The sequence below is a fragment of the Falco punctatus genome (assembly GCF_963210335.1).
Source record: "Falco punctatus genome assembly, chromosome: 3".
Taxonomy (NCBI): Eukaryota; Metazoa; Chordata; class Aves; order Falconiformes; family Falconidae; genus Falco; species Falco punctatus.
In genome coordinates, this window is record NC_137582.1 from 43,452,001 (window position 1) to 43,478,000 (window position 26,000).

General features: G+C 47.1%; 1 protein-coding gene across 2 annotated transcripts in view; it reads right to left on the bottom strand.

The window, feature by feature from the left end:
• Nucleotides 1–1,076: 1,076 nt before the first annotated feature.
• The window catches only part of DNAJC5B (DnaJ heat shock protein family (Hsp40) member C5 beta), a 45,694-nt gene continuing 20,770 nt past the window's right edge, over nt 1,077–26,000 (bottom strand). For both annotated transcript variants that reach the window (XM_080380473.1, XM_080380472.1), the window contains exons 3-5: nt 16,140–16,353; nt 11,941–12,115; nt 1,077–6,538 (exon numbers count right to left, since the gene is read on the bottom strand). In XM_080380473.1, the coding sequence (XP_080236599.1) occupies nt 6,444–6,538; nt 11,941–12,115; nt 16,140–16,353 (484 nt within the window). In that variant the 3' untranslated portion in view covers nt 1,077–6,443. The remainder of the gene's footprint in view (nt 6,539–11,940; nt 12,116–16,139; nt 16,354–26,000) is intronic.

The window sequence follows — 26,000 nt, forward strand, 5'->3', positions numbered from 1 at the left end:
ACTCCGCGGAAGACATCCTGGGGCGGGGGGCCAAGCCCCATCACACACAAAAACTTGCAGAGCACAGTGCGGTAGCATGGGCACGGCCCTCCCTTTCTTCCTTTTAAATAGACATCTCCCAAGTTGTATGCGCTCCAGAAAGCATTCCAGGTGTGACTCCCACTGACTTACACAACTGTGCGCAACAAGCAGAAAAAACAGCACTGACCATGCCCTTTCCTTGTGCCACCTCTCCGCTCACCCTCACACCGTGACCGCCACCAGAGCCGCTCGCAGACAGGGCAAATAAAGGATGGCAATTTCACATGTTGGCAGCACTAACAAGCTACTCGGTTATTTATTCACAATGACATGAACCACTTTTTATAGTAACCTTGCGCTGAATCCACAGACTGTGGCTACCCTGAAGCTGTGGAGTATTCTGAGATCTGATGACCGGGGATGCCTTCCTTGCCTCGCCTGGTTGCAAGCTGTTCTTTACATGTGGCATAGCCGCTACTTATGTCGAAAATGGGGTTTTGCAAAATCACATGTTTTTCACTCAACTGCACAAGGATGCTCTCGTGCTTCTCCAGATTAATGGATAATCACTGTGAAAATAATAGTCTTCCTTACAGCAGTGCTGCTTGCTGCCTTCAGCGACCTCACGGTATTTTACTGTGATGTCATTTGTAAGACTAACCGTACTCTGTCAGGGCAACGATGAGCATGCTGCTCCTCTCTTAGAGCCTAAAGGATTTTTCCCCACGTAGTTTATTGGTGCATTAATGGGGTTAATCTGCTGGCACAGCTAATGCACTTGAAAGTTTAAGCCTATAATGGTGTTTTGGTTTGGAAGACGCAATAAATCCAATACTGTGCGGCTGTAACACTGAAATAATGAGCTCAGACGAAAAACAATCCCCTCCCTGTGTGTCACAGGCACGGAACGAAAAACACATACGAGCCAGGCAGGAGTCGAACCTACAATCTTCTGATCCGTAGTCAGACGCGTTATCCATTGCGCCACTGGCCCCACTACAAGGCATGTCTCTCTCGCTCTGCTGTATACCTCAGCACCGATCGACCCGCCACGCCGCGCCTCGCCGGCCGCTCCCCCGCCCCGCCCCGGCGCGCCAGGCCTAGCCCCGCCCCGCCCCCTTCCGCACCGCTGCAGGGCCGGCACGGCGCGGCACGGCACGGGACGGCACGGCACGCCGGCAAGAGGCGCTCCCGGCCGCCCCTGCTTCGCCAGGCGGCCACCCCCAGCCAGGGCTAACGCCCCTGTTCGTGCGCCATGACGATTACGTGAGCCTTGCTGCGTTCTTGTAGCCCGGCGGAGAGCAATAGCTCAGGTCCCTTCGATAGCTCAGCTGGTAGAGCGGAGGACTGTAGAGGCACTGACTCACGGGAATCCTTAGGTCGCTGGTTCGATTCCGGCTCGAAGGAGACGCATGTATTTTTTTCTGTCCAAACTGCTTTTAGGAGCTTGTCTTTAACTGGTTGCAGATGCGGTTGTTTTTGTCTAAGAGATCCAGCAGCATCGCAAACCAAGTCTCTCTGCTGCGACTCGCTGAATTCCAGGAGGAGCTGTTGCTGCGGGAGCGGCGGCCGCTGCGTGACTGCCAAACAGTGCTTTGATTTTTAAAGGAAAACAAGATGTGTGTTCTTACCCCGACTTAGCACAAATGCTCACAAAACAAGTTAGTGCAGGAGGATACCTGTTGAGAACCCTGTGTCTCGTCGCAGTTAATTAGGATGTCGAAATTACGAGGGTCATTTTTCCAAACCTCCTCTCCCCCAAATGTCTAGACGCTGTTTTTCCAGAATGAGGAAGTATCGATACACCTGCATGCAGCCACAATAGCAACACATTTCCAAACCCAGCCAGGTGATAGTTGGCACATGTTAACATCCTCTGCTAGCGGGAAATCTCATGTCTTCACCAGTGTCTCTCTGTTTTCCTGCTGGTGTCGGCTGCCGTGCAGCCACCTCGTCTTCCTGCTTTTCCACCCCTGAGTCCTCTTGTATGAAACTCCGTACCTGTTCATCTCTCTCAAAGTGAAAGGAGATGCTGGATGTGATGATTTAGCTTACTTTAGTTCATGGAGGGAAGAAAGGGGATTTACTGTCATCTGTGGTCTTTCTGCTTTGTAACAGCACAATGAACATTTCCTTCTCCATGGGCAATGACAGCATAGAAAAAGAAATCAGTAATTTTAATTGTGCTCAGTTTTGCATGCTTCATCATTTTTCTTTAGTGATTTTATGCTAAGAAGAGGTAGAAATACAATTCTTTTCAACTGAAATCATACCCCATACCTTGGGTATTCATTCTGAGGGAAGGTTAGGTAATTAAATTAAATGACATACAATTATGTTTAATGTTTTTTGGATTAAACAGAGTGGTTTATCCCACAAACTTGTTGTGGGGAGGAAAGTGCACAAACTACCTAAATAACTAGTTATGTTGATGGTAGACCTAAATCTTCTACGATGCCTCTTCCGTTTGGTATTTTGAATGAATCTGGGTATGAGTTAATATATAAATGTGCAAAAGGACAGCTCTTTGAGAATACATCTGCCCTTGTCCATTTTTCAAATGCTTGTGCTTCTGTGGTCACAGAGATTGGATACCATCCCAGTGAGAAATATTCCTGTCTCATAGCAGGTCCAGATTATCTGACACTCTGCACTGGCTCTTGGACAGATGCAAAACCCCCGAGTGAGATGCAGGCCCCAGGGAAGTTCACAGGACAGCTGCCTTTGCCCTCAGCAGCATCACGGTTTCACTTTCTGCACACGCCCTTTGCTGGGGGAAATTGTTCCATACAGGAAATGATGCATTAAAACTACTGTGTCGTATAACTCACTTCATCACACTGCTGATATTTTTTTATGTAGGTAATCATTCTGCATTATATTAAGGATTTGCAATGTGCAGCTATAGCTCTGGCTGCTTTGCATAGGTTGGTGCATCTGCTGCAATCGGAGACCTAGTTCCTCTTCGGGGAAAACCTGAGTTGCCGCTTGCCATTTGTCTGGATGCAAAGCCATAATTTTGGACAGCTGTCTCAACACTTCTCTAGCTGTTACTGGAATTAAGTTGTTGATAGTGGAAAAGTAAAGGGAGTGCTACAAATCATGCATATGACTTTTATTACTTAGAGTGGTTGACAGCAAAGGTAGGTTTGAATATATAGTACTTTATGTATATACCTATATATATACTTTATGTATAAATGAATGCAGCAAAACAGAACAAAGATTTGAGGATCTTTGGGATTTGAGAAAATTTTGAGAAATGGGTGTGCAACTGAACTTTACACAGAAGCAGATCATGTAAACACAGCTATGTTCACCTTAGGAACTTTTCTGAAAAGCAAACAAATGAATAAAATCACATTGAAGAGCTAAGCCCTGAAAACCTTATTCATCCTTTCACCAGCTCAGAACAGCTGATCCTGACAGCAGTGAGAGGGGCAAATGTCCTGTATTCTGAAAACTACATTTCCTCTTTGGAGTAAGACCATGGGTTCAGACACCCAGATTTTTAAGCTGCACGTCCTGGAGAAACCACTCAGAGGCTTGGTCACTGGTTTATTCTGAGGTTTTTGGCTGAGTATTTTTTGCCTCTTCTGTACAGATCCTCATGTCTGTAAAAGAGCTTTGCAAACACGCAGCAGCTTGTCCATCTTTGCATCGCACTGTGAGATCAAGTCATAAACCTTTCTCAAGAAAAATCTCTCATTTAGAAAGAGCAAGTGAGAACCACATGACTTGGGTACATCTCAAACCCATGGAGACTGTTTCCTCCATTTCAGTAAACGTTGGCTCTGGCCCATAGAGTAGGGTTCTGAGGGATATCGAAGGTGTGGTATGTGAAAAAATTCCCCAACTGCTTTTGTTAATCTGTGATTTACCTTTCCCTCCCTGGCTGTAGGCCTACTCTGTGGCCGTTGCTGAATTCAGGGGTGCAATTCTCAGTGACTCACATGGGAAAGGGTTCCACGTATAATGTGCAGCTGTACACTAGACTTTTCTTTCAACGCCTTTTCCAGCTCTCTGCTGGAAATAGTCACGACATAGCATTTGCACACTTTCACAGTGAATTTCTCTCCTAGACAGTAAAATTTAGGAAATCACCTCACCTGCAGAGTTATGTGCTCTCCCTACTCCTTTGTTTGTTGGTAACATCTTACACCAGAGCAAACACTGTGCAAAGGGCAATAGTGAAGAAAGCCAAAAGATGTGTGTGTGTGCTGGGGCGAGTGGGTGCGGGTGTCCCCCAGCACATACTGAGTGGGCTGCACTCTGCCCATCTCACAGCACTAGCACCCCAAAGCGCATGCTGCCTGATCTGGCCAGCCAGCAGGAAGATGTGCAGCATTTGGCTGCAACTGGGAATGTGCCTTCTGGGGTTACATCTCCTCAGGGGCAGGATGGTGTCACCAACCCCTCTCCCCTGGGACAACCGGGATGGATGGGCACATCCCTCTGGCACCTCTGGGCAGGCAGGATGGCAGTCTGGATTTATGTACATATGAGTGGCCTTTGAAATTATTTGCAATGCACAAACGAGGACAAAGAGAAGCCCATGGGTAGGAGAGGAGTGGGTGCTTGTGCACAGCCCAAGCTGTGCCAGGACTTCCCCTCTTCTCTGAAGCAGAAAAATAAGGATATTTCTGAGGGCAATGGGAGCGTTAGCTGGCCCCAGTGCCTGCACCTGGAGAACAGATATATAACATGAACTGGAATTAATGGCTTTTAAAATGTCCATGTGTTATGGGAACTTTAAAGTGATGTTGAAAGTAGTATTTCTTGTCTTTGGAGTTATAACTGGTGCTATGAAACGCATTCTTTTCCCATATATTTAGCTGCCACTGAATGACATTTGATGTGAAAGGTGAGAATAGAAGGAAGACAATGTTTCACAACCACAAGATCCAATTTTAAGGAAGGGAATAACACTTTTGATTAGCTGTATGTTCACTGGTCCATATAATTTAGTGGAACATTATGTCCCCCTCTGGACCACAGCACTGTGATTAGAGAAGCAAGAATAGCAAATGCACAGAATTTACAATGACTGATGTAACATGATCAATTAGGAGAAACTCAGCTGTCTAAGGCTTAAACAACTATGTCAAACCAGTGATGTACTAAGTTTAAAATCTAAGAGGTATTTCTTTAGTTCTTACAAATTAGGGTCCTAGTTTTTTCATGCTTGCTTTAGCCATACACACACGTCTCCACTGATTTGTGTAGCAGTACACCTAAACATACAGCTCATCCCTACCTCCTTATTTAAAATCACACCATGTGCTCTTAAAGCCCTGTGCCTGTAGCAGAGGTGAGGACCCAGGCTCAACCCAATGAGCTGGGCTGTGAGGACGGTCACTCCTCTGCTGCTTGCCTGCCCTGCCAAGTCCTTGCTGCTCCCACAGCCCCAGTGCCAGCACTGGTGTGATGGCTTTCAGCCCAGTGCCAGCGGGGCAGTGGGGCTGGCAGCCAGGGGCATGGTGGAATAAGAAGCTGGCAGAAAGCTGTTGGCTGGGGACCAATTTTCAGCACATTGCAGCTGCAGCTGGAGAAGCTGGGGCCGCCCGGCATGGGCAGCAGGCACGTCCAGGCAGCATCGGGGGAGCTTTGCCAAGGGTCTATCACAAGGTATGGGGAGAGGAGAGAAGCTGTGGGGCAGCCCAGGGGCAGCCCCCCCTTGGTGGGGTGTTTGCCCACCATCTCCTGGGTTTGTAACTTGTGCAGGGGAAGACATAGAGGCTACATGTGCCTCTGGTGCTGGATAAGGCTCCTGGATTTGGAGTCACCTGCATTGTAACCACCGGCAGAATGATCCTCCAGCACTTTGCCCTGGCTCATGTTTATAATTGCCAGGGCTGGGCCCCAACAAGCTGCTAGCTGCTTTCCAGAGTGTTTCCTCTCTGGGGAGGACAACCCCATCCATCTTGCCACCAACTTTCCTTCTGAGGTCTGCTAAAGAGCATTTCCAGAGGTCCCTCACAGGAACGTTTCAGATCCAGCAAAACGCTGCATGTGAGGACTGTTCCTGGGGCAGGCAGAGATGGAGCCAGTGTGTCTGGAAAAGGACTTGAGACTGTGTCTGGGAGGCAAAACCACAGCTGAAGGTAGGGAGGAGAGCAACTATACCCAAGGGAGTATTATTAGAGGGAAAGACCATGCCAAGCCTGGCAGTTTGAAGCTGTGAGAGACCTGTGTGCTGGTGTGTAGAGTTCTGTACTGACCATAGGTATCTCCTTGCAGAGTGCAGATATCAACCTACTGGAAGTGACCTAGAGGGAGGAGGTTCTGCCTTGACAGGCAATTACTCTCAGGTTACTCATGATTAGCTTAAACACAACTACAAATACAGGCTGCAGAGCTTCTAATTTTTTTTCTCACTGTGACACTCAGTGGGAAGCACCAACAGGTCATGTTTGCCAACTCTAGGAGTCTGTGCAATAGCTGCGCCGGCTGTCCCCTATTAGCTGCGTCTTCTCAGTTGCGTTAGTCGGCTGAAGCATGATAGGAGTTTCTCCATCTAAATTGGGGAGGAGGAGGACAAAAAATACTTTAAGAATCCTTTACTTGCTACCAAAATCAGTTTTCTTGTTAGTACCACATTTCATCTGCTGTTCTGGCTACAACTTAACCTTGGCTTTGCAGATGGCTGTGTGCGTACTGAGGAAGCAGCAATGCCCACAACGAGTCTACAAATGCTCTTACTCCTTGTCCATGTGTAGTGGCATATTTCTGGATGACTGTTGGTGGTGTTATTAAAGTGGACATTAGCTGTACCTCGTGCTTTGCAGAGACTGCAGGATAAGGGTTCATGTCCCAATTGCAAGTACTTGTTCCTATAAATGTCTGAATATAATGAGTGCTGTTGTGAGTCAGCAAGCACTAACCTTGACAGTGTTTGTAAGAATGGGCCAGAAATTACTCTTGAAGAAAGCAAAGTTAACAGTATAGAAAGAATAGAGTTAAAAGAAAAAAAATAGTGATCAGTAATATACTTGAGAGGGAAGAAATCACATATATCCTGAAAGGCAGTTTGTTAAATAAAAATGTTAAATTGCATTTTGAAGTCTTATGTAATATATATACGGTAGGATTTTGAGAATTACTGTTTTAATGAGTTTGGAACTGCCAAAACCTCATATTATCACTACATAAATCCTTACTGCTTTGTACTTTCTTATTCCATGCAGTTATGTGTTTGGTTTCCCAATGTATCTGTAAAAAATGTGTTTGCTTTTAGAGTGGAGGAAAGTGAAGTCTTTATAGAGTTCCCTGATGGCTGTTGTGCTCCCTCTGATAATGAAAAAGGTTTGGCTGCCCTTCTCTTGGGCCTCTTTCCAACCCATCGTTTGGGGGTGGGGGGAGGAGGGGACTCAAGACTCAGAGACTGACTTTTAAAGGTTCAGCCATATCAGTGAAGTGTTTTCATATGAAAAATTTTGGACTATCTATATCTTGATACTAGCACAGCCTTCACAGTAATTGAATACAAATGATGGCATTTTTTGCCAAATGACCAAATGTTCAGAAAAAAAATCTCATCTGACATTTCCTCCTGTTTACATGACAGTTGATGGGATGAATCATGGGCAAAAGATGTAACGTACAGGAGTAACTTAACCCAGAGCAGGAATCTAATTGCATGCCATACGGCTTCCCCTCAGTGGGGGCAGAACAATTTTTACTCTGTCAAGGTGAAAGGCAAGAATGATTAAATGCCAAACAGCTTCTCTGTATGGGCAATTCTGTATTTAGACACAAGGTCAAAGACAGACACGTTTCATAACTTCTAAAAGTATATGAGTAATTAATGCTTCGAGCTCTGCTCGGGCTCAGATTAGTTTGGCAGTTCCTACCCATTTTTAAGTTGCTGTGTATTTTCTAAATTTCTGAGCAGCACTCCCTCCCACCTTCTGCTGCCTCCAAGTTGTTCATTTTCTGGAAGATCGTTGATGGAGGGCAGAGACTAGTAGTTCATTTTGCTTTGATACCCAGATGTGCAAGAAGAGAACAGGACCCACTGCAAATCTGTTGCATTGCTTCCAGCTGATCTGCAGACAATTCTGAGCTGACACCTTCACCAGGCATTTTGCTGCCTGCACCCTTCTAAGATTTGTGATGATTTTTATCAGAAAAGGGACCTATGGTATAATAAACTGTACAAATATAGCCTGCTAATGGAGAGCTGCAGAATGGAGGTGTGGCAGAATTCACAGTTTAAACTGCTTTCTATAGATAGCTTTTGCTTGCTGTTCGCCTACATTGGTATCATATGGAGTGTGGAGGAGACAATGAAGTGCTAAAAGCTTATAGCTTCTGAGTTGGGAAAGTATTTTGTTATTCAGTTTCTTTTTTCTTTTTCTTTTTTTTCTCCCAGATTTCATTTTCTGTAAAGTGAAAGTTGGTCTAAAAATGCCTTGCTTTGTTCTTACAATGATAACCAACCAGGAGAGGAGAACAAACTTGCCAAACTGCTTTGAGTGCATCATTACATCCTAGAATACCAAGGCAATCCAGATTCCAATGGCACCTCCTCTTGGACCACAAAAGTCAACAAAAAGTTTGCCATCAACTTCAATGGAAGAAAAATCTGAAAGCCTGCCCCGTATGTGTGAGTGAAAGTGATGAACTGTTGCACATGTCTGTGCTGCAGACGAGTGAGGGATACTTCCTTCTACCAGTATATTTTTGCACGTCACCTGTAACATCGTGGCATGACACCACAGATTACCGGACTTCACATTTTTTTGATGTCATGTTGATCTGAAACCTAAAAATGTTATGTTTAAAATGTAATAATACAAATAAAAGGGGTTGTTTTTTTTTTTTTTTTTTTTTTGTGGTTTCTTTGGTTTTTGGGTCTTCCATTTTACATTAGGCCACAGTGCTTTGTGGTACAAACCAACAGTCATGAGAAGAAATCACTGAACCTAAGTACAGGCCAGGGCTTGCAAACCCCTAAGTTCCTTTAGTTCTTATGATCATGCTACCCATGGAACTACATGCTGTAAAACAAATTTCTCATGGGAGATACTCATCTAGCTGAGCACTAGAACTATTCAAATGTATTTTTTTAAAATGTTATTCTAGAGGAATATGTCATTTCAACAGAATTGAAGCCTTTGACATGATTGTGTTGATTTCAGTGACAACTCACTTTGCTTTTACATTTTAGGGAATGGATCACTGAATTTTTGGCTTCACATGGGTTTTTTCCACTAATAATTATATTTTATGGTATGTTAATTTGAGGAATGAAATCAATTGTGTAACGCCTTAATTTTGTTAAGGAGAAATGTGAGGGATTCTGAAAATTATTACTGTTGTGCCAATTTGAAAGATGAAGTCTAAATGTTGACTCCCACAACACACATATTGCCTCTTTTGTGCAGTATGGCTGGCTCTAGGCAGCTCCCACTGAGTGCAGCAACAACTGCTGGAGACTGACTCTCATATTTTTTTAGCATCAGGAATAGTGATGTTTTATTGATGTTGAACTCCTCAGAAAAGCAAGGAGTGACTACAAAATATTTGGATAAATTTAAGTATGGCCTTAGCTTAAGAACCTACATTTTGACCTTAGCAAAAAAGTTCTGGTTAGCAATAATATAGATACTGGGGACAGCAGGAAGCAAAGAAATTAATTACCAGCTACAGCTAGAATGCTCAGTCTGTGGGCAGAGGGCATGCAAAGAATTTGGATCCTAATAGGTTTTCCTCTTCCAAAATGAAATCTGCTGCAGGAGTGATGATTGTAGTTTGTTTCTGAATTACCTACAGGAGCATTTCTATTATTTACATAAAGGAAGGCACAAGTATTCACTTCTGTGGCCCAACATTTTACAATGTCTGGTGGAAAAGCCCAATATTTGCCATTATAAGTCACCTGCATCTTTTTGGCCAGCATCCCTAAAATTTGTGGAGGTGGGAGGGGGGAGTAAGTGCAGTTTGAACTGCTTATTTTTCTAAATACAGTGTCTATTTTCTTTTCAGGTGGAGGAAAGAAGCTCACATTGTCCTCTGTCATGAAGTTTTTCCTTTTATTCATTATATGTTGCTCTCTTTTAATCTAATTTTAAAATACAGAGAATTCTTCTCTACTTAGGCAAGCTGGATTTGATTGGTAGGAAAATATACCAAGACTGAAGAGAAGGGTAGGAAAGGTACAAATATCTAGTTTTCTTCAGGCCCTTCCTATATACTTAATATTGTCCTCAAAACACTTAAAAGACATAATTCCACATAATGTTTCAGACTGGTACTTTGCTAAACATTTAAAATTATTTTTAAAAATTGATATTTCGGTGAGATTTGGTGGGAGTAAAGGGATGGGAAGGCAGCCTGAAATTACGGAATACCAATAAATACCATCTGTGTCAGAAGGAGGGAGAAAATTTTTATGCCACTGGGGAATTCTGTGCTGGATTATGAGAGAAAGCAAAATACCTGCCAAACTACAAAAAAAGCAAAATTAAAAGATTCTTATCCTTCAAAGTTCCATCTTCATTTTTCAAACTTGAAACTTGGCTTTGGTGTCATAGACCCATTAAATATCTATTTTAGATTTGCACTTTTCAGGTGCCTAATGTTGTAGAGTATATTACATTTATTTCAAATAATGTATTGTGGTTATGAAGTTTTCACTAATAGTTTTTCTGCCTTTGCAGAGACTGAGCAAGTGTGATCATTTTTAAAGCTGACTGTATTTACCTTGATATGCCTTTAGGAGAAACCAATTTAAAAACACCACCATACGTTGGCATATCAGTTATATAAATAGCATTTGTTTCAACTACTACAAGTGTTTTGTTACATATTTATGGAAGGGTAAATTTGTGTGAAAAGTTGGGGGGAAAAAATTCTTCCTGCTAAGGGAACATGACATTTGCAATCTGGCAGTGCTAATTTAAGCATAATAAATGTAAGAATATAACAGCGTAAGACCTTCCATAACAATGGAAGAGAAAAAGAGTGAACTGACTGCTTAGGTCCTTCCTCATAAAATAGGAGTAATCCTAACTATAGTTTATAAAAATCTGCAACTGAAAAATGGCCTATGTCTTCCCCTGATATCTTGGCCTCTTATTGCTGGAGCAAGGGTCATAGCCTTTCTCAGCCCGTCCTGCAAGTGTCCAGCCTAACCCGTTTGAGATGTTTCTGCTTCCTCTGAAGATGAAGGCAAAACTCTGTCCCACTGAGCAGATTCGGACAGGGCTCTTTGTTCAAAATATATAGCCCACACTAATGCCAAATCAGGAAATAACCACCATCATCCTTTGGTACAGCCAAAACCTGAGTGTGCAGCTGGGGGGATGCAGCAAAGTCAAGAAAAGAGGGTGACCCTGCTGTGAAGGGGGTCCCACTGCCCCCAGCCTGTGTTCCTGGGTGGATGCTCTTTCTCCCTTCTTTGAGCTGGCATTAGCACTCAGCCTGTGCCACCGTGAAGCACAGCAGGGAGTTAAGCGGGCAGAGAACTATATGCATTTCTGAGAGGATTAATTTTCACCTGGATTGTATCCAAAATCTTGCTCCTGGTAAGGCAGCACAATTGCTACTGCCAGTACAGAAGAGAGTGAGCAGCTTGGGGGCTAGATGGCAGAGGGGCAGGACCATGGCAGCTCCCATGCAAACTCTCTTAGGTTACTGTGCAACCTTACTGGGCATGGGGGCCCTGAGACTTGTAATGTTTCAGTGTCTCATAAGAGATACAGGAGATACTTAACTGTTAGTGCCTTAAGTTTAGTTTTTCATTAACGTACCACTTGGGAAGTTGATCAGGTTATGGTGCTAGCCACAGTGGATTGGCACATCTTCACTGATGTCTGGAAGCAGCCTCAGCATCGTGAGCAGAACATCTGGCCTACAGGCTTTAAAGATTGTTTTGAACAGTTTTGCCACACAGTAAGCCCCCATAATACACACCTCTTTCCATGTCGTTCTTTATTTGCTCTTCTAAATCTTCTGGAGACACACAAACCTCCTGCTCTTCCCTTTCAGGTGCTTTGGGTTTACACTTTCCGCAGCAGCAGTTGAAGCAGCAGCAGAGGCAGCAGCAGAGGTAGCAGCCCGTCAGCAGGCCACAGACTACAAACAGGCCCTGGGTTAAACACAGTGGGAGGAAAACCCAGTGAGCAATGACCTTCCTCAAACTTGTGGCAGCCTCTTACAGCTGAAGGCAGATCATCAAAGGAACTTGAGTTCTCAAGTGTTTGGCACTCAGAAGAGTCCAGCTGCTGGCCAAGTGCCTAAACAAGGGCCAGGTCTTCCACAGTCTTCCTCACCCATGAGCTCCTACTTGCTGCTCAGAACCATGTCCACAAAGATGACACCAACCAACAGGCCCCCGCATGCCCGATTTTTCAAAGTCTGTCTGCAGCTGATGGCCCTCAGAAAAAACTTCCAGACGATATGCAAAACCCCACCCACCTTAACATGACTCATTTCCATCCTAAAAATGACTCATTTGCCCAAGATTGTTTTCACAAACACTTATTTACTGGCAGGTTCTTGCCAATAACAAAACCAGGAGAAAAAGAAGCAAAGTCCCAGATGCGTCCCACATAACTTTGGGCACTGAACTAAGGCATCCAAATTAGGTCTGTAAGCCCCTGTGGGCTCCCCACGTAGTCAATGGGAAGTTAAAAGCCCTTCCAGAGGGTGATTCAGCCCCAGGAGGATTTGAATTGCCCATGGGGGTGTCTTTATCTCCCTCTTTGCCTGTGCAGGAGCACACAGGTGACATCTCCTAAATTAGACTCCTCAGGCTGTGGTTTCTTGATCTGAGGACTCAGAAGGCAAGAAGTTCCCACCTGCTTTGCCCTCTGCTCATTCCTGTTCCAGTGGCACAAGGCAGGAGGCTTCAGCAGGGCCAGCACAACTGCCTGGGGCCAAGACCAGAGATCTCAACCAGATTCAACAGCCAGAAAACTTTAATTTACAGAGCTTTTCTTTCTCCAGACCAGGTCACTGCCTGGGTTCACAGCACAGCTCCACAGCTGCTTGCGCTGGAGACTGCATGCTGCATTGCAGCAATGGGACAGGGCACCTGCAGCAGGGAGCCCTCAGGCTGCCATTGCCACCCCGTGCTCCATGGGGACATGACAGCAGCCTGGCTCGTGACCCGGGGCAGATCCAGGCCTGCACCAAGATGTTTGTGGCAGAGGAGAAACCTCGTGTCTCTTCATGGACATAGTGGTGTAAGAGCAAAGGAAGGCCAGTGACATTCCTGAAAAGTGAATCAGAGTTTATATGTGGAATGTGTATGTAAAGCCAGCACAGCTTTGTGGCCACTGGTTATGTATGAGTTGGAGGTATAGCCAGGCTTTAACATTACAGTTATACAGTCTGCCCTTTACTAACTATTCAGTATATTCATAAGAAAAGATGCCGCTGAGAAAGGAAGCAAGCACAAACGTCAGGATATTGTCAAACTTTGACAATGAAGCTATGTAAATAACGTTGTTATGTATGCATGTCTCAGGCAGTGTTAGTGGGGGCTGACTGGAGCATCTTTGAAGGTAGTAAGACTATGTACATGCCTAATATTAATATAGGCATGTATCAAGAGTGAGCAAGGTGGTTTTAAATGAAAAGAATGACTCAAACTTTTTGTTTTAAAATGTTTTCCTTCCAACAGACACCCAAAACCATTCTAAATAAATGATAGAACCCCTAAAATAAATTATCTGACTGTTTATCATTTATGCCATAATGGAGAATAAATTACCATAATAGATAGAATGATAAAAGACAGAATAAAAGTGTATGGAGGGAAAAAATACTTGAATTTATTCATGATACCTTAAATGTTTCAAGATTTCTTGTGCTTATATCGTCATAGTTGGTAAATCAAGAATCACCTTGTTGATGGGATCAATAACAGTTAAAGGAATAACCCCTATGCCTGCCAATGGAGAAGCAATTAAAGTTCCCACTACCTATGTCAGTATGTTCCCAGTTTAATATGCCTGCTAAGAAGCCTGGGACTCCAAAAAAAATATTTTTTTCACTTTGCATTTCACCTTTCATTTGAATTTCCTCACTTCTAATAACATGCATCCTCACAACTGTCAGATTTTGTGAGTATGAGTGTTCTAGGGAAAAGGATTTACCAGGAATGTTTGTAGTTGAAGGGGAAAAAAACGAATGAGAGCTGTGGTCCCTACCATCTTCTACCAGAATGAAGGAAATTAGGGGTCCAGAGGTCATCTGCCTCAGACTTTGATGCCTCAGATTCAAATAGTATTATGATGGACAATGTAAAAATCTGAGCCTGACCCAGTATTTGTGCATGAGTTAAAAAGAGACGGGGAATAGTGAGCTCAGCTTGCAACTTGGTGGCTCAGCAAACCACTTGATGTCCTATTAATGCTTTAGAGGTGGCAAGATTTTGGATTGGGGAGGGATAGGGAGACTGCCTGTGACAATCCTCAAATAAGTCTATATGCGTATTTTGGTTTTGTTTTTTTTTTGTACAGAATTCTTAAAAACCAGGAAGCAGTGATTACCTTTGCTGGGATATTCAACATACCTCATCTCACCTCTGCGATACAGGTCCCTTGAAACAATCCACACATTCCTCCTTTAGCTGTTAGGAATTTAAGTAACTTCTGTCTGTGCTCTCCACTGCTCTTATGAGTCAAAGCCACAGTGGTTATCTCTGTTCCTGATTTTCTAACCACAGAGGATTTTATACTCCAGAAAATCTCCATTAAAGATCAGTAAGCAGGAGAGGAAATAAAAGCTAAAAAAGCAGCAACCAGTTAAAACCCCCTTGTTTTCCAAGACTGTTAAAGGAGTCAGTACTGCTGCTCTCTGAGCTGTAAGGCAATGCTTCCCCGCACCTGAACTGTGACAAAGAGGCTGAAGAAGAGGGTGGACACCAAAGAAAAAATGGAACGATCCAGTAGGAGAAGACAGTGGCTGTGGTGGGGAGTCCAGCCAGCAGCAGAAGTCAGCTACAGCAGCTGCAAGCAGGCAGCCTCCAGCCTGCTTCTGAGTGTGCAACTGTGCCTTTGCAAGTGTAGTTGAAGCACCAGTATTTTATTCATTAGTTTATTTCACTGCTCCACATTTTAAGCAGCTTCCACCTCATCCTGAAACAATTATGGTTTCTCAGACCCACAAAGTGCCCAAGTGACTTCCCCATTTGAAGGGGGACTGCAGGGCAGTGAAGCACCGGCCTGATACATGCTGAACACAGGAATCCATGTTCCACAGTTCTCAGATCAAAGCTGTCATAGCGTGCTTGCTTCACACAGTACAGATCATTTTCCTGTGTATTCCAGCAGAGTCCTTGCTTTCCCATACTTCTGTTTCTGGAAATGGGTGAGGACAGCATAGATTTTGCACATTTACAATTCTGTTGGTTTGTTACATTTCTGTAACATTTCAATATTTGCAGAAACACTCAAATTTGACATATGCAAACATCAGAGGATGCCAGTGACATAAGAGAGCACACGAACACAGCTCCTTTATGACTAGAACAGCCCATGATGTGTTTTTCCCTGAGCAATATGCCAGTTTTTGATGTCTCATTGTCTTCCTTTACTACTCTTCCTCCACTCCACCCTTCTCATCTTTTCTTCCACTTCCTTTCTCTCATCCCTTCACCAGGGCACGTATATGACACCATAATCACAGAGAGTTAGGTATTATTATCACTTACTTTGTGTTCTGTACATAGCAAAGAACACAGCTAAGTTTGTACTGTAATACACTTATTAACTGCTTGTCACATAAGTGGGACTTCTTGTTTTTAAATAATGAGTCATTTTTATTTAGTCATTACTGAAAAGAAAGTAAAAATTAACCTGGAGCACTAGATTCTAATTTAATTAATGTCTGAAAGTGTTACAAAACATGTGTTCTATTTAACTGTTTACCAAGTCAAAAAGAAAACATTCTATATTACCACTATTCTGAGCTTATGTTACATTCCGCCACTGTCAATTTTCCAGATAATGTTGGTTTTTAAATAAGCTTTTAGTAGTGGTTTAGGTTCAAATCCTACGATTTGTTAAGCCTGTAGAGAGACCGTGTTTTTCAGGGAGTTCCTTGTGTATGTAATTGTCTGTGTGCATTGTAACATTTGATTTCCAACAGAAAATAAGGCTTACCTTTGCCCACCAGCTTGAGAGCATGAAGTACGTGTTAACATTTTCCTCACCAAACTGTTCTGCCACATAAAGCCCTAATGATCCATACTTGTCATATATGTTTCGCTTGGACAGATCAGTCAGAGTTGCATGAGCATTGTTGATCTCTTTAAATTTTTCCGCAGCCTCTGGATTGTCTGGATTCTTGTCGGGATGGTATTTCAGAGCCAGTTTTCTTAAACATGAAAAAAAGAAAACCCAGAAGAAAAATAGATCATCTGTATGTGTGCATGTATATGGACACTTACAAAATATTACAAAATATTTTGACAGAGGTAATAATTCTGATCACTGTGTTCAGCCTTCTTTTTTTCAGCTCTGCTGCACTCAGTGGAAGAAAAATAATACAAAGTGACTGAACTTGAAAGTTTTGGTAAAAGAGGTGTTCCTGTTACACTGAGCATCTACTTTGCGTATTGATACCTAGTCAGCCTCCATGTTAAAGGAGACAGTGACATATGCTGAAAGCACAGATTGCAGCATGATAATAAATCACAGGCATTTGTTGCATTATGATTGCCAACTGATTTGCATCATTTAGCAGGTCTCAACAAAGATAAAGATTTTTTAAAGGTTGTTTGAAAACATGATTATCACACTGCTTATCCCATCAACATTATCTTCTTTATAGCAAAGGAAATCCCATATTCAATTGCCTATCAATAGCTGCTATATTAAAATTTTGTAAACAGTGTCTGTGTTTGCAAAAACCCAGACATTGATAGTAGAAAACACAGGAGCTGCAATAGAAAAGAAACATCCTCCTGAAGCACAAGGTGGAAAAGCATAGTGAGTTAGTTGCAGTTTCAACTGTCTGTGGGCCTAATTCCCGACAGTCACACTTCCAAGACAGTCCTTGAAGCAGTGGAAACTGATTGTCAGCTGGCTTGGGCTGTTTATGCTGGTGGGAAGCCTTTGCTAGGAGAGGGCCCAGTACTGCCTTTTTCCCTGGCTGTACTCAGCACTACAATATCCAAGGACAGGTGCAGCTTGAAAGGAACACTGTGGCACAGTTGGCTCACGGACAGCATTGGGGAAGAACAACTCAAGAAAGAGTTTGTTTCCAACCAGTTGAGGCATTGGCAGTGTGAGGTCACATGCACTTGCCAAACAAGCATAGACAGAAATGTATCATTTGAAAAATCACCACTCCTTTTGAAGAGCTGACAATATTTTCCCAAGACATTTATTTAATGACTACTGCTGACATCTAGTGGCATAAAAAATGATTTAGTATTGTATTAAATACTGTGATTCTCACCTCAGTCAAGCTATGTTGTTTGTAAATATTCTCTCTGAGCGTTTCAGGAGCTAGCCATGAACGTTATGCTCAAAAATATTATTTGTGGTGCAAAGGCAGTGTGCCCACACTTCCTTTACCAAACGTATCCTCAGAGTGGAGTGCTGCTTGACTTTCCGCTAAAGTCCCAGTACAGGTTATTCCCCCAGTAAAATATAACTGTCTTGCTCCTGATGACAGTTCCTGCCTTAGAGACATTCTGCAAATATCAAGACTGTTATGGGCCTGGGAACAAACTCTGCCAACGATTTCTTCAGTTCTGTATGCTGAACTCAAGTCATCTTCTCACAGATCATAAATAACTTTTTAAACATGGCTCTAATAGCATAAAGGGGTTCACATTCAGTCATATTTAATATACTGTGCATGTAGTACCTTAAATATAAATTTTCAGTCATATTTAATATGTGGCACCTTAGACATAATAAAAGATGAAATAGGAGAACTGGAAAAACAAGCTAGAATCTTACATGACTAATGACATTATATGCCATCCAAGTATTTAAGTAGCTTATGCAATCTATCCCTTTTCTTAGCTGAAAAAAACCCCAGTGATTAGAATTCTAAAAAACGAGAGAGGTATTACATTCAAAAACCATGTGTGGACGCAAGTATTGGACAATCTATTCCCAGCCTTTCTTTCTCTTCCCACAGACCTGAAAATATCTTCTGCCCTCTCCATATCCCAAACAATCTCAGAAAAAATAAGAAGTTGAACACAATGTAGTTTCAAATAGGTCAAAAACATCAGTTGCACACTCACTTCACTTAGTATTGTTTTAGAATACTAACAGAATTAATTTCAAGAAGTACAGCTAACCAAAGATGAGATATGTTCTTATATTGATTTTGGGAAAACTGTCTTCACAAAAAACACTACATTAACAAAAAACCTTCCTGCACATGAAGGTGACATATATTAATGGGAGATGATTTAGTAATGGGAAACAGATGTATATAGTAATAGTACAATTCATTTGAGTGAGAAAAATGACTCCATTAGGCCTAATCAAAGAAACAAAAAAGGTAAGGAGAAGAATTATGTGACATAACATGAAGTATCAGCTACATGGAAGCTTCCCTGTGGGTCCCTGGAAAACTGACACTCCCTGTATTGTGATAATTGTGGTTCAGTATGAGTAGAGAAAAAGGAAAAAGCCAAAAAATGGACACTGAAATGAATATAGGAGATTCTTGAGTACTTCCCATAACATACAGAAGGATTTATGTCCATAAAAAATTTTTCATGATGCATGGAATTCTTCAACACCTTGGGAAAATGGAACTCTGAAGCCCTTACCAGCAGCAAGCTATGTAACATGTTTGGGAGACAAAAGTGACAAAAAGCAGAGAAACAGCTATCATACAAAATGGATCAGGCATTCATGGAAATGAAGTCAAGAAATATGATCAGAATCTCTGTCAGCGGGAGGTTTAGGGTGAAAGCAGAGATCAGGACAGACTGTGCTGCAGAAGTGGGTATGACAAAAGTACATCTATGTGGACTGATCAACATTCTGAAAGGAAGAAAGTACATAGTATGCAGTGAAACACATATATGCTATGGACTAATGAGAAGTGCCAGATAGAGACATGCCATGCCCTTTTGGCTCTGGCCCAGACCCTGTGGCACCTCTATCTCTTGGCCCTGCCCGGGCAGCTGCCCTTGAAGGTGTGCCCAGGCTGGAGCTCTTGCCACCGGTGGGGCAGACGACCAGCCAAGGCTGCCTGCGGTGAAGCCGGGGCCAGGGGATGGTGGTCCTGAGGCGCTGTGTTTTTCAGGGGTCACCTCCGGCAAGGCAAAGAGCGGGTGCGTTGTTGGTGGTGTGAGAGTGAGGCCAGCGGCAGGCCCAGGCTTTGGGTGCGGGGCAGCCCGGGCCACGGGTGGGTGCCTGGGAGGGGAGAGGACCTCAGTCAGAGGCCATGGGCTGGGGAATTAGCTCAAGTGGTAGAGCGCTCGCTTAGCATGCGAGAGGCAGCGGGATCGATGCCCGCATTCTCCAATGCTTTTCATTCTCCTTACCTGGACAACAGGGACCTTGGCTTGGGTCCCGGGTCCTCCATGGGCTGTGGGGAGCTCACCTTGCACCTGAGCTGCACAGAAGAGGAGAGCAATCCAGGGCTGCACCAAGGGCAGCACAGTGTCTGGATCGAGGGACACAGTCTCTGCTTTTACTTGAAACATGGCTGACGGCATCTAGAATAGCGTGCCCAGCTTTGGGCCTCTCTGTAGGAGACAGACATTGACCAAGAGCAGCGACCTCAGAACAAGGCCACTGGGACACTTGGGAGCAGGCGCGTTTGCCCTGTGAGGAGGTGCCAGTGAATGCGGGCTTGTCCAGAGCCTGGAGGAGAGAGGGTTTGGGGGGAGATGGGCAGCACCTTTCACTGGTTCGATGGTTAAGGTCTTTTACTGTGATGATTGGTGGAGGACTGAGAAACAACAGGCCAGAACAGAAGCGGGACAGGTTCAGTTGATTCTTCCCTCAGGACAGCCAGGCAGGAGACGAAGGGTGCCCGCGGGGCTGTGCAGTCTCCATGCTTGGAGACTGGCATGGGCTGACTGGCTGAAGCCTTCAGCAAGCTGCTGCATTCCCTGGGATTGGGGTGCTTGGATGGGGAGGTTTGTGAAGAGATGCCCTTGGGCCTCATTCAAGCTGATTGCTTTGAGAACTCTGTCAGGAGGCAGAGCTGGGAGAGGGCCCTGGCGGTCCATCAGTAGCTCTGCTGGTCGAGCAGTGGAATGCCGGCTCCCTTGCATGGCTGCCATTACGTCTCATGTGGGCCCTGAGTTCCCTAACAGGCCCGAATGGCCCTGAGCATCCTCACGTGGGGCATTCAACTTCACGCATGGGGTCCAGGAGCTCTATTAGCTTTCAGCTGTGGGCCTTCACTCTCTTTTTGAGCAATGCAGTAGGAGTCCTGGTCACTAGCTGAGCCATGGCCAGAGCCACAGAGATGTCCAGCCACAGCAAGGCTTGATCGAGACGCTGAGATGCAGACAGGTGTTCTGTCCTGACCTCAACCCTGTCTTGGCAGCCTGGACCTGCCTGGCGCTCACTGGGCGTGGTCACCACGCTGGCCTATGCAGTGATTTTCTGCCATGGAGTTGTGCCTGCCTCACCAGGATGCTAGTGCCTTCTGTTCTGGACACTGGCTTGGAGTGAGCTGCCATGGCTGTGTCTGCCCTGGACTGGTGCCACGGGCGTGAGAGGCTGTGGGCAATGTGCTCTAAGGCAAGTGGTTCTTTTTTCCTGCTGTGAGGAGAGTCATGCATGTATGCGGGAGTGGTGTGAGAAGTGAACGTCTTTATGAGGCTGTGATGGGTGTGTGAGGTGTGAAGGTCCCATGCTTCCTTCGATAGCTCAGCTGGTAGAGCGGAGGACTGTAGGCTCCCTTGCACGGCCATCCTTAGGTCGCTGGTTCGACTCCGGCTCGAAGGAGTGCCCTTTTGGCTCTGGCCCAGACCCTGTGGCACCTCTATCTCTTGGCCCGGCCCGGGCGGCTGCCCTTGAAGGTGTGCCCAGGCTGGAGCTCTTGCCACCGGTGGGGCAGATGACCAGCCAAGGCTGCCTGCGGTGAAGCCTGGGCCAGGGGATGGTGGTCCTGAGGCGCTGTGTTTTTCAGGGGTCACCTCCGGCAAGGCAAAGAGCGGGTGCGTTGTTGGTGGTGTGAGAGTGAGGCCAGCGGCAGGCCCAGGCTTTGGGTGCGGGGCAGCCCGGGCCACGGGTGGGTGCCTGGGAGGGGAGAGGACCTCAGTCAGAGGCCATGGGCTGGGGAATTAGCTCAAGTGGTAGAGCGCTCGCTTAGCATGCGAGAGGCAGCGGGATCGATGCCCGCATTCTCCAACGCTTTTCATTCTCCTTACCTGGACAACAGGGACCTTTTCTGGGGGCTGTGGGGAGATCATGGTGTGCCCAGGCTTTACAGAGGAGGATGCCACCCTGGGCTATATCAAGAGCAGGACTGGCAGGTTTAAGAGAAGACTTGATCTTCTCCCTCTTTGACTGTTGTCAAAAGTCATCTGCAGTACTATGTCCAGCTTTGAGCTCCCCCGTGGAGCGGAGACATCAATGAAATGGAGCAAGCTCAGTGCAGGGCCACCAAACAGCTCTGGGAATGGAGGGGTTTATATGTGCGGATGTACTGAGGAAAGTGGGCATGTTCAGCTCGGAGAAAGAGAGGATCAAAGGGCTTACGCATGACCTTCCAGCTGCTAGGAGAATGTTACGGAGTAGTAGCTGAATGGTTGCCCATTTATCTGGTGCTTGACCAGAGGACTGGGCTGTGACTCTGAATCAAGGGAAGAGCTGCAGAAGATGACGCCCAAGGAACTTGCGGAGATTTTCTGGTTTGGGGTTTGCACGATTTCAGGTACTAAAGGTTGGAGCAAGGTAGCGTGATGCTGGAGCTGAGGTTGTTGATGAAGTAGGATGTTGGAATAGAGGCATCACATTGCGCTGTGAATAGGGAAGTTGTGGATGGGTGTGTGATGGGCAGAGGTTCTGGGCAGGGCCCCATGCTTCCTTCGATAGCTCAGCTGGTAGAGCGGAGGACTGTAGGCTCCCTTGCACGGCCATCCTTAGGTTGCTGGTTCGACTCCGGCTCGAAGGAGTGCCCTTTTGGCTCTGGCCCAGACCCTGTGGCACCTCTATCTCTTGGCCCTGCCCTGGCGGCTGCCCTTGATGGTGTGCCCAGGCTGGAGCTCTTGCCACCGGTGGGGAAGACAACCAGCCAAGGCTGCCTGCGGTGAAGCCTGGGCCAGGGGATGGTGGGGGTGGCTGCCCTTGATGGTGTGCCCAGACTGGAGCTCTTGCCACCGGTGGGGAAGACAACCAGCCAAGGCTGCCTGCGGTGAAGCCTGGGTCAGGGGATGGTGGGGGCGGCTGCCCTTGATGGTGTGCCCAGGCTGGAGCTCTTGCCACCAGTGGGGTAGAGGACCACCCAAGGCTGCCTGTGGTGAAGCCTGGGCCAGGGCATGGTGGTCCTGAGGCGCTGTGTTTTTCAGGGGTCACCTCCGGCAAGGCAAAGAGCGGGTGCGTTGTTGGTGGTGTGAGAGTGAGGCCAGCGGCAGGCCCAGGCTTTGGGTGCGGGGCAGCCCGGGCCACGGGTGGGTGCCTGGGAGGGGAGAGGACCTCAGTCAGAGGCCATGGGCTGGGGAATTAGCTCAAGTGGTAGAGCGCTCGCTTAGCATGCGAGAGGCAGCGGGATCGATGCCCGCATTCTCCAATGCTTTTCATTCTCCTTACCTGGACAACAGGGACCTTGGCTTGGGTCCCGGGTCCTCCATGGGCTGTGGGGAGCTCACCTTGCACCTGAGCTGCACAGAAGAGGAGAGCAATCCAGGGCTGCACCAAGGGCAGCACAGTGTCTGGATCAAGGGACACAGTCTCTGCTTTTACTTGAAACATGGCTGATGGCATCTAGAATAGCGTGCCCAGCTTTGGGCCTCTCTGTAGGAGACAGACATTGACCAAGAGCAGCGACCTCAGAACAAGGCCACTGGGACACTTGGGAGCAGGCGCGTTTGCCCTGTGAGGAGGTGCCAGTGAATGCGGGCTTGTCCAGAGCCTGGAGGAGAGAGGGTTTGGGGGGAGATGGGCAGCACCTTTCACTGGTTCGATGGTTAAGGTCTTTTACTGTGATGATTGGTGGAGGACTGAGAAACAACAGGCCAGAACAGAAGCGGGACAGGTTCAGTTGATTCTTCCCTCAGGACAGCCAGGCAGGAGACGAAGGGTGCCCGCGGGGCTGTGCAGTCTCCATGTTTGGAGACTGGCATGGGCTGACTGGCTGAAGCCTTCAGCAAGCTGCTGCATTCCCTGGGATTGGGGTGCTTGGATGGGGAGGTTTGTGAAGAGATGCCCTTGGGCCTCATTCAAGCTGATTGCTTTGAGAACTCTGTCAGGAGGCAGAGCTGGGAGAGGGCCCTGGCGGTCCATCAGTAGCTCTGCTGGTCGAGCAGTGGAATGCCGGCTCCCTTGCATGGCTGCCATTACGTCTCGTGTGGGCCCTGAGTTCCCTAACAGGCCCGAATGGCCCTGAGCATCCTCACGTGGGGCATTCAACTTCACGCATGGGGTCCAGGAGCTCTATTAGCTTTCAGCTGTGGGCCTTCACTCTCTTTTCGAGCAATGCAGTAGGAGTCCTGGTCACTAGCTGAGCCATGGCCAGAGCCACAGAGATGTCCAGCCACAGCAAGGCTTGATCCAGATGCTGAGATGCAGACAGGTGTTCTGTCCTGACCTCAACCCTGTCTTGGCAGCCTGGACCTGCCTGGCGCTCACTGGGCGTGGTCACCACGCTGGCCTATGCAGTGATTTTCTGCCATGGAGTTGTGCCTGCCTCACCAGGATGCTAGTGCCTTCTGTTCTGGACACTGGCTTGGAGTGAGCTGCCATGGCTGTGTCTGCCCTGGACTGGTGCCACGGGCGTGAGAGGCTGTGGGCAATGTGCTCTAAGGCAAGTGGTTCTTTTTTCCTGCTGTGAGGAGAGTCATGCATGTATGCGGGAGTGGTGTGAGAAGTGAACGTCTTTATGAGGCTGTGATGAGTGTGTGAGGTGTGAAGGCCCCATGCTTCCTTCGATAGCTCAGCTGGTAGAGCGGAGGACTGTAGGCTCCCTTGCACGGCCATCCTTAGGTCGCTGGTTCGACTCCGGCTCGAAGGAGTGCCCTTTTGGCTCTGGCCCAGACCCTGTGGCACCTCTATCTCTTGGCCCTGCCCTGGCGGCTGCCCTTGATGGTGTGCCCAGGCTGGAGCTCTTGCCACCGGTGGGGCAGACGACCAGCCAAGGCTGCCTGCGGTGAAGCCTGGGCCAGGCGATGGTGGGGGTGGCTGCCCTTGATGGTGTGCCAAGGCTGGAGCTCTTGCCACCGGTGGGGCAGAGGACCAGCCAAGGCTGCCTGCGGTGAAGCCGGGGCCAGGGGATGGTGGTCCTGAGGTGCTGTGTTTTTCAGGGGTCACCTCCGGCAAGGCAAAGAGCGGGTGCGTTGTTGGTGGTGTGAGAGTGAGGCCAGCGGCAGGCCCAGGCTTTGGGTGCGGGGCAGCCCGGGCCACGGGTGGGTGCCTGGGAGGGGAGAGGACCTCAGTCAGAGGCCATGGGCTGGGGAATTAGCTCAAGTGGTAGAGCGCTCGCTTAGCATGCGAGAGGCAGCGGGATCGATGCCCGCATTCTCCAATGCTTTTCATTCTCCTTACCTGGACAACAGGGACCTTGGCTTGGGTCCCGGGTCCTCCATGGGCTGTGGGGAGCTCACCTTGCACCTGAGCTGCACAGAAGAGGAGAGCAATCCAGGGCTGCACCAAGGGCAGCACAGTGTCTGGATCGAGGGACACAGTCTCTGCTTTTACTTGAAACATGGCTGACGGCATCTAGAATAGCGTGCCCAGCTTTGGGCCTCTCTGTAGGAGACAGACATTGACCAAGAGCAGCGACCTCAGAACAAGGCCACTGGGACACTTGGGAGCAGGCGCGTTTGCCCTGTGAGGAGGTGCCAGTGAATGCGGGCTTGTCCAGAGCCTGGAGGAGAGAGGGTTTGGGGGGAGATGGGCAGCACCTTTCACTGGTTCGATGGTTAAGGTCTTTTACTGTGATGATTGGTGGAGGACTGAGAAACAACAGGCCAGAACAGAAGCGGGACAGGTTCAGTTGATTCTTCCCTCAGGACAGCCAGGCAGGAGACGAAGGGTGCCCGCGGGGCTGTGCAGTCTCCATGCTTGGAGACTGGCATGGGCTGACTGGCTGAAGCCTTCAGCAAGCTGCTGCATTCCCTGGGATTGGGGTGCTTGGATGGGGAGGTTTGTGAAGAGATGCCCTTGGGCCTCATTCAAGCTGATTGCTTTGAGAACTCTGTCAGGAGGCAGAGCTGGGAGAGGGCCCTGGCGGTCCATCAGTAGCTCTGCTGGTCGAGCAGTGGAATGCCGGCTCCCTTGCATGGCTGCCATTACGTCTCGTGTGGGCCCTGAGTTCCCTAACAGGCCCGAATGGCCCTGAGCATCCTCACGTGGGGCATTCAACTTCACGCATGGGGTCCAGGAGCTCTATTAGCTTTCAGCTGTGGGCCTTCACTCTCTTTTTGAGCAATGCAGTAGGAGTCCTGGTCACTAGCTGAGCCATGGCCAGAGCCACAGAGATGTCCAGCCACAGCAAGGCTTGATCGAGACGCTGAGATGCAGACAGGTGTTCTGTCCTGACCTCAACCCTGTCTTGGCAGCCTGGACCTGCCTGGCGCTCACTGGGCGTGGTCACCACGCTGGCCTATGCAGTGATTTTCTGCCATGGAGTTGTGCCTGCCTCACCAGGATGCTAGTGCCTTCTGTTCTGGACACTGGCTTGGAGTGAGCTGCCATGGCTGTGTCTGCCCTGGACTGGTGCCACGGGCGTGAGAGGCTGCGGGCAATGTGCTCTAAGGCAAGTGGTTCTTTATTCCTGCTGTGAGGAGAGTCATGCATGTATGCGGGAGTGGTGTGAGAAGTGAACGTCTTTATGAGGCTGTGATGGGTGTGTGAGGTGTGAAGGTC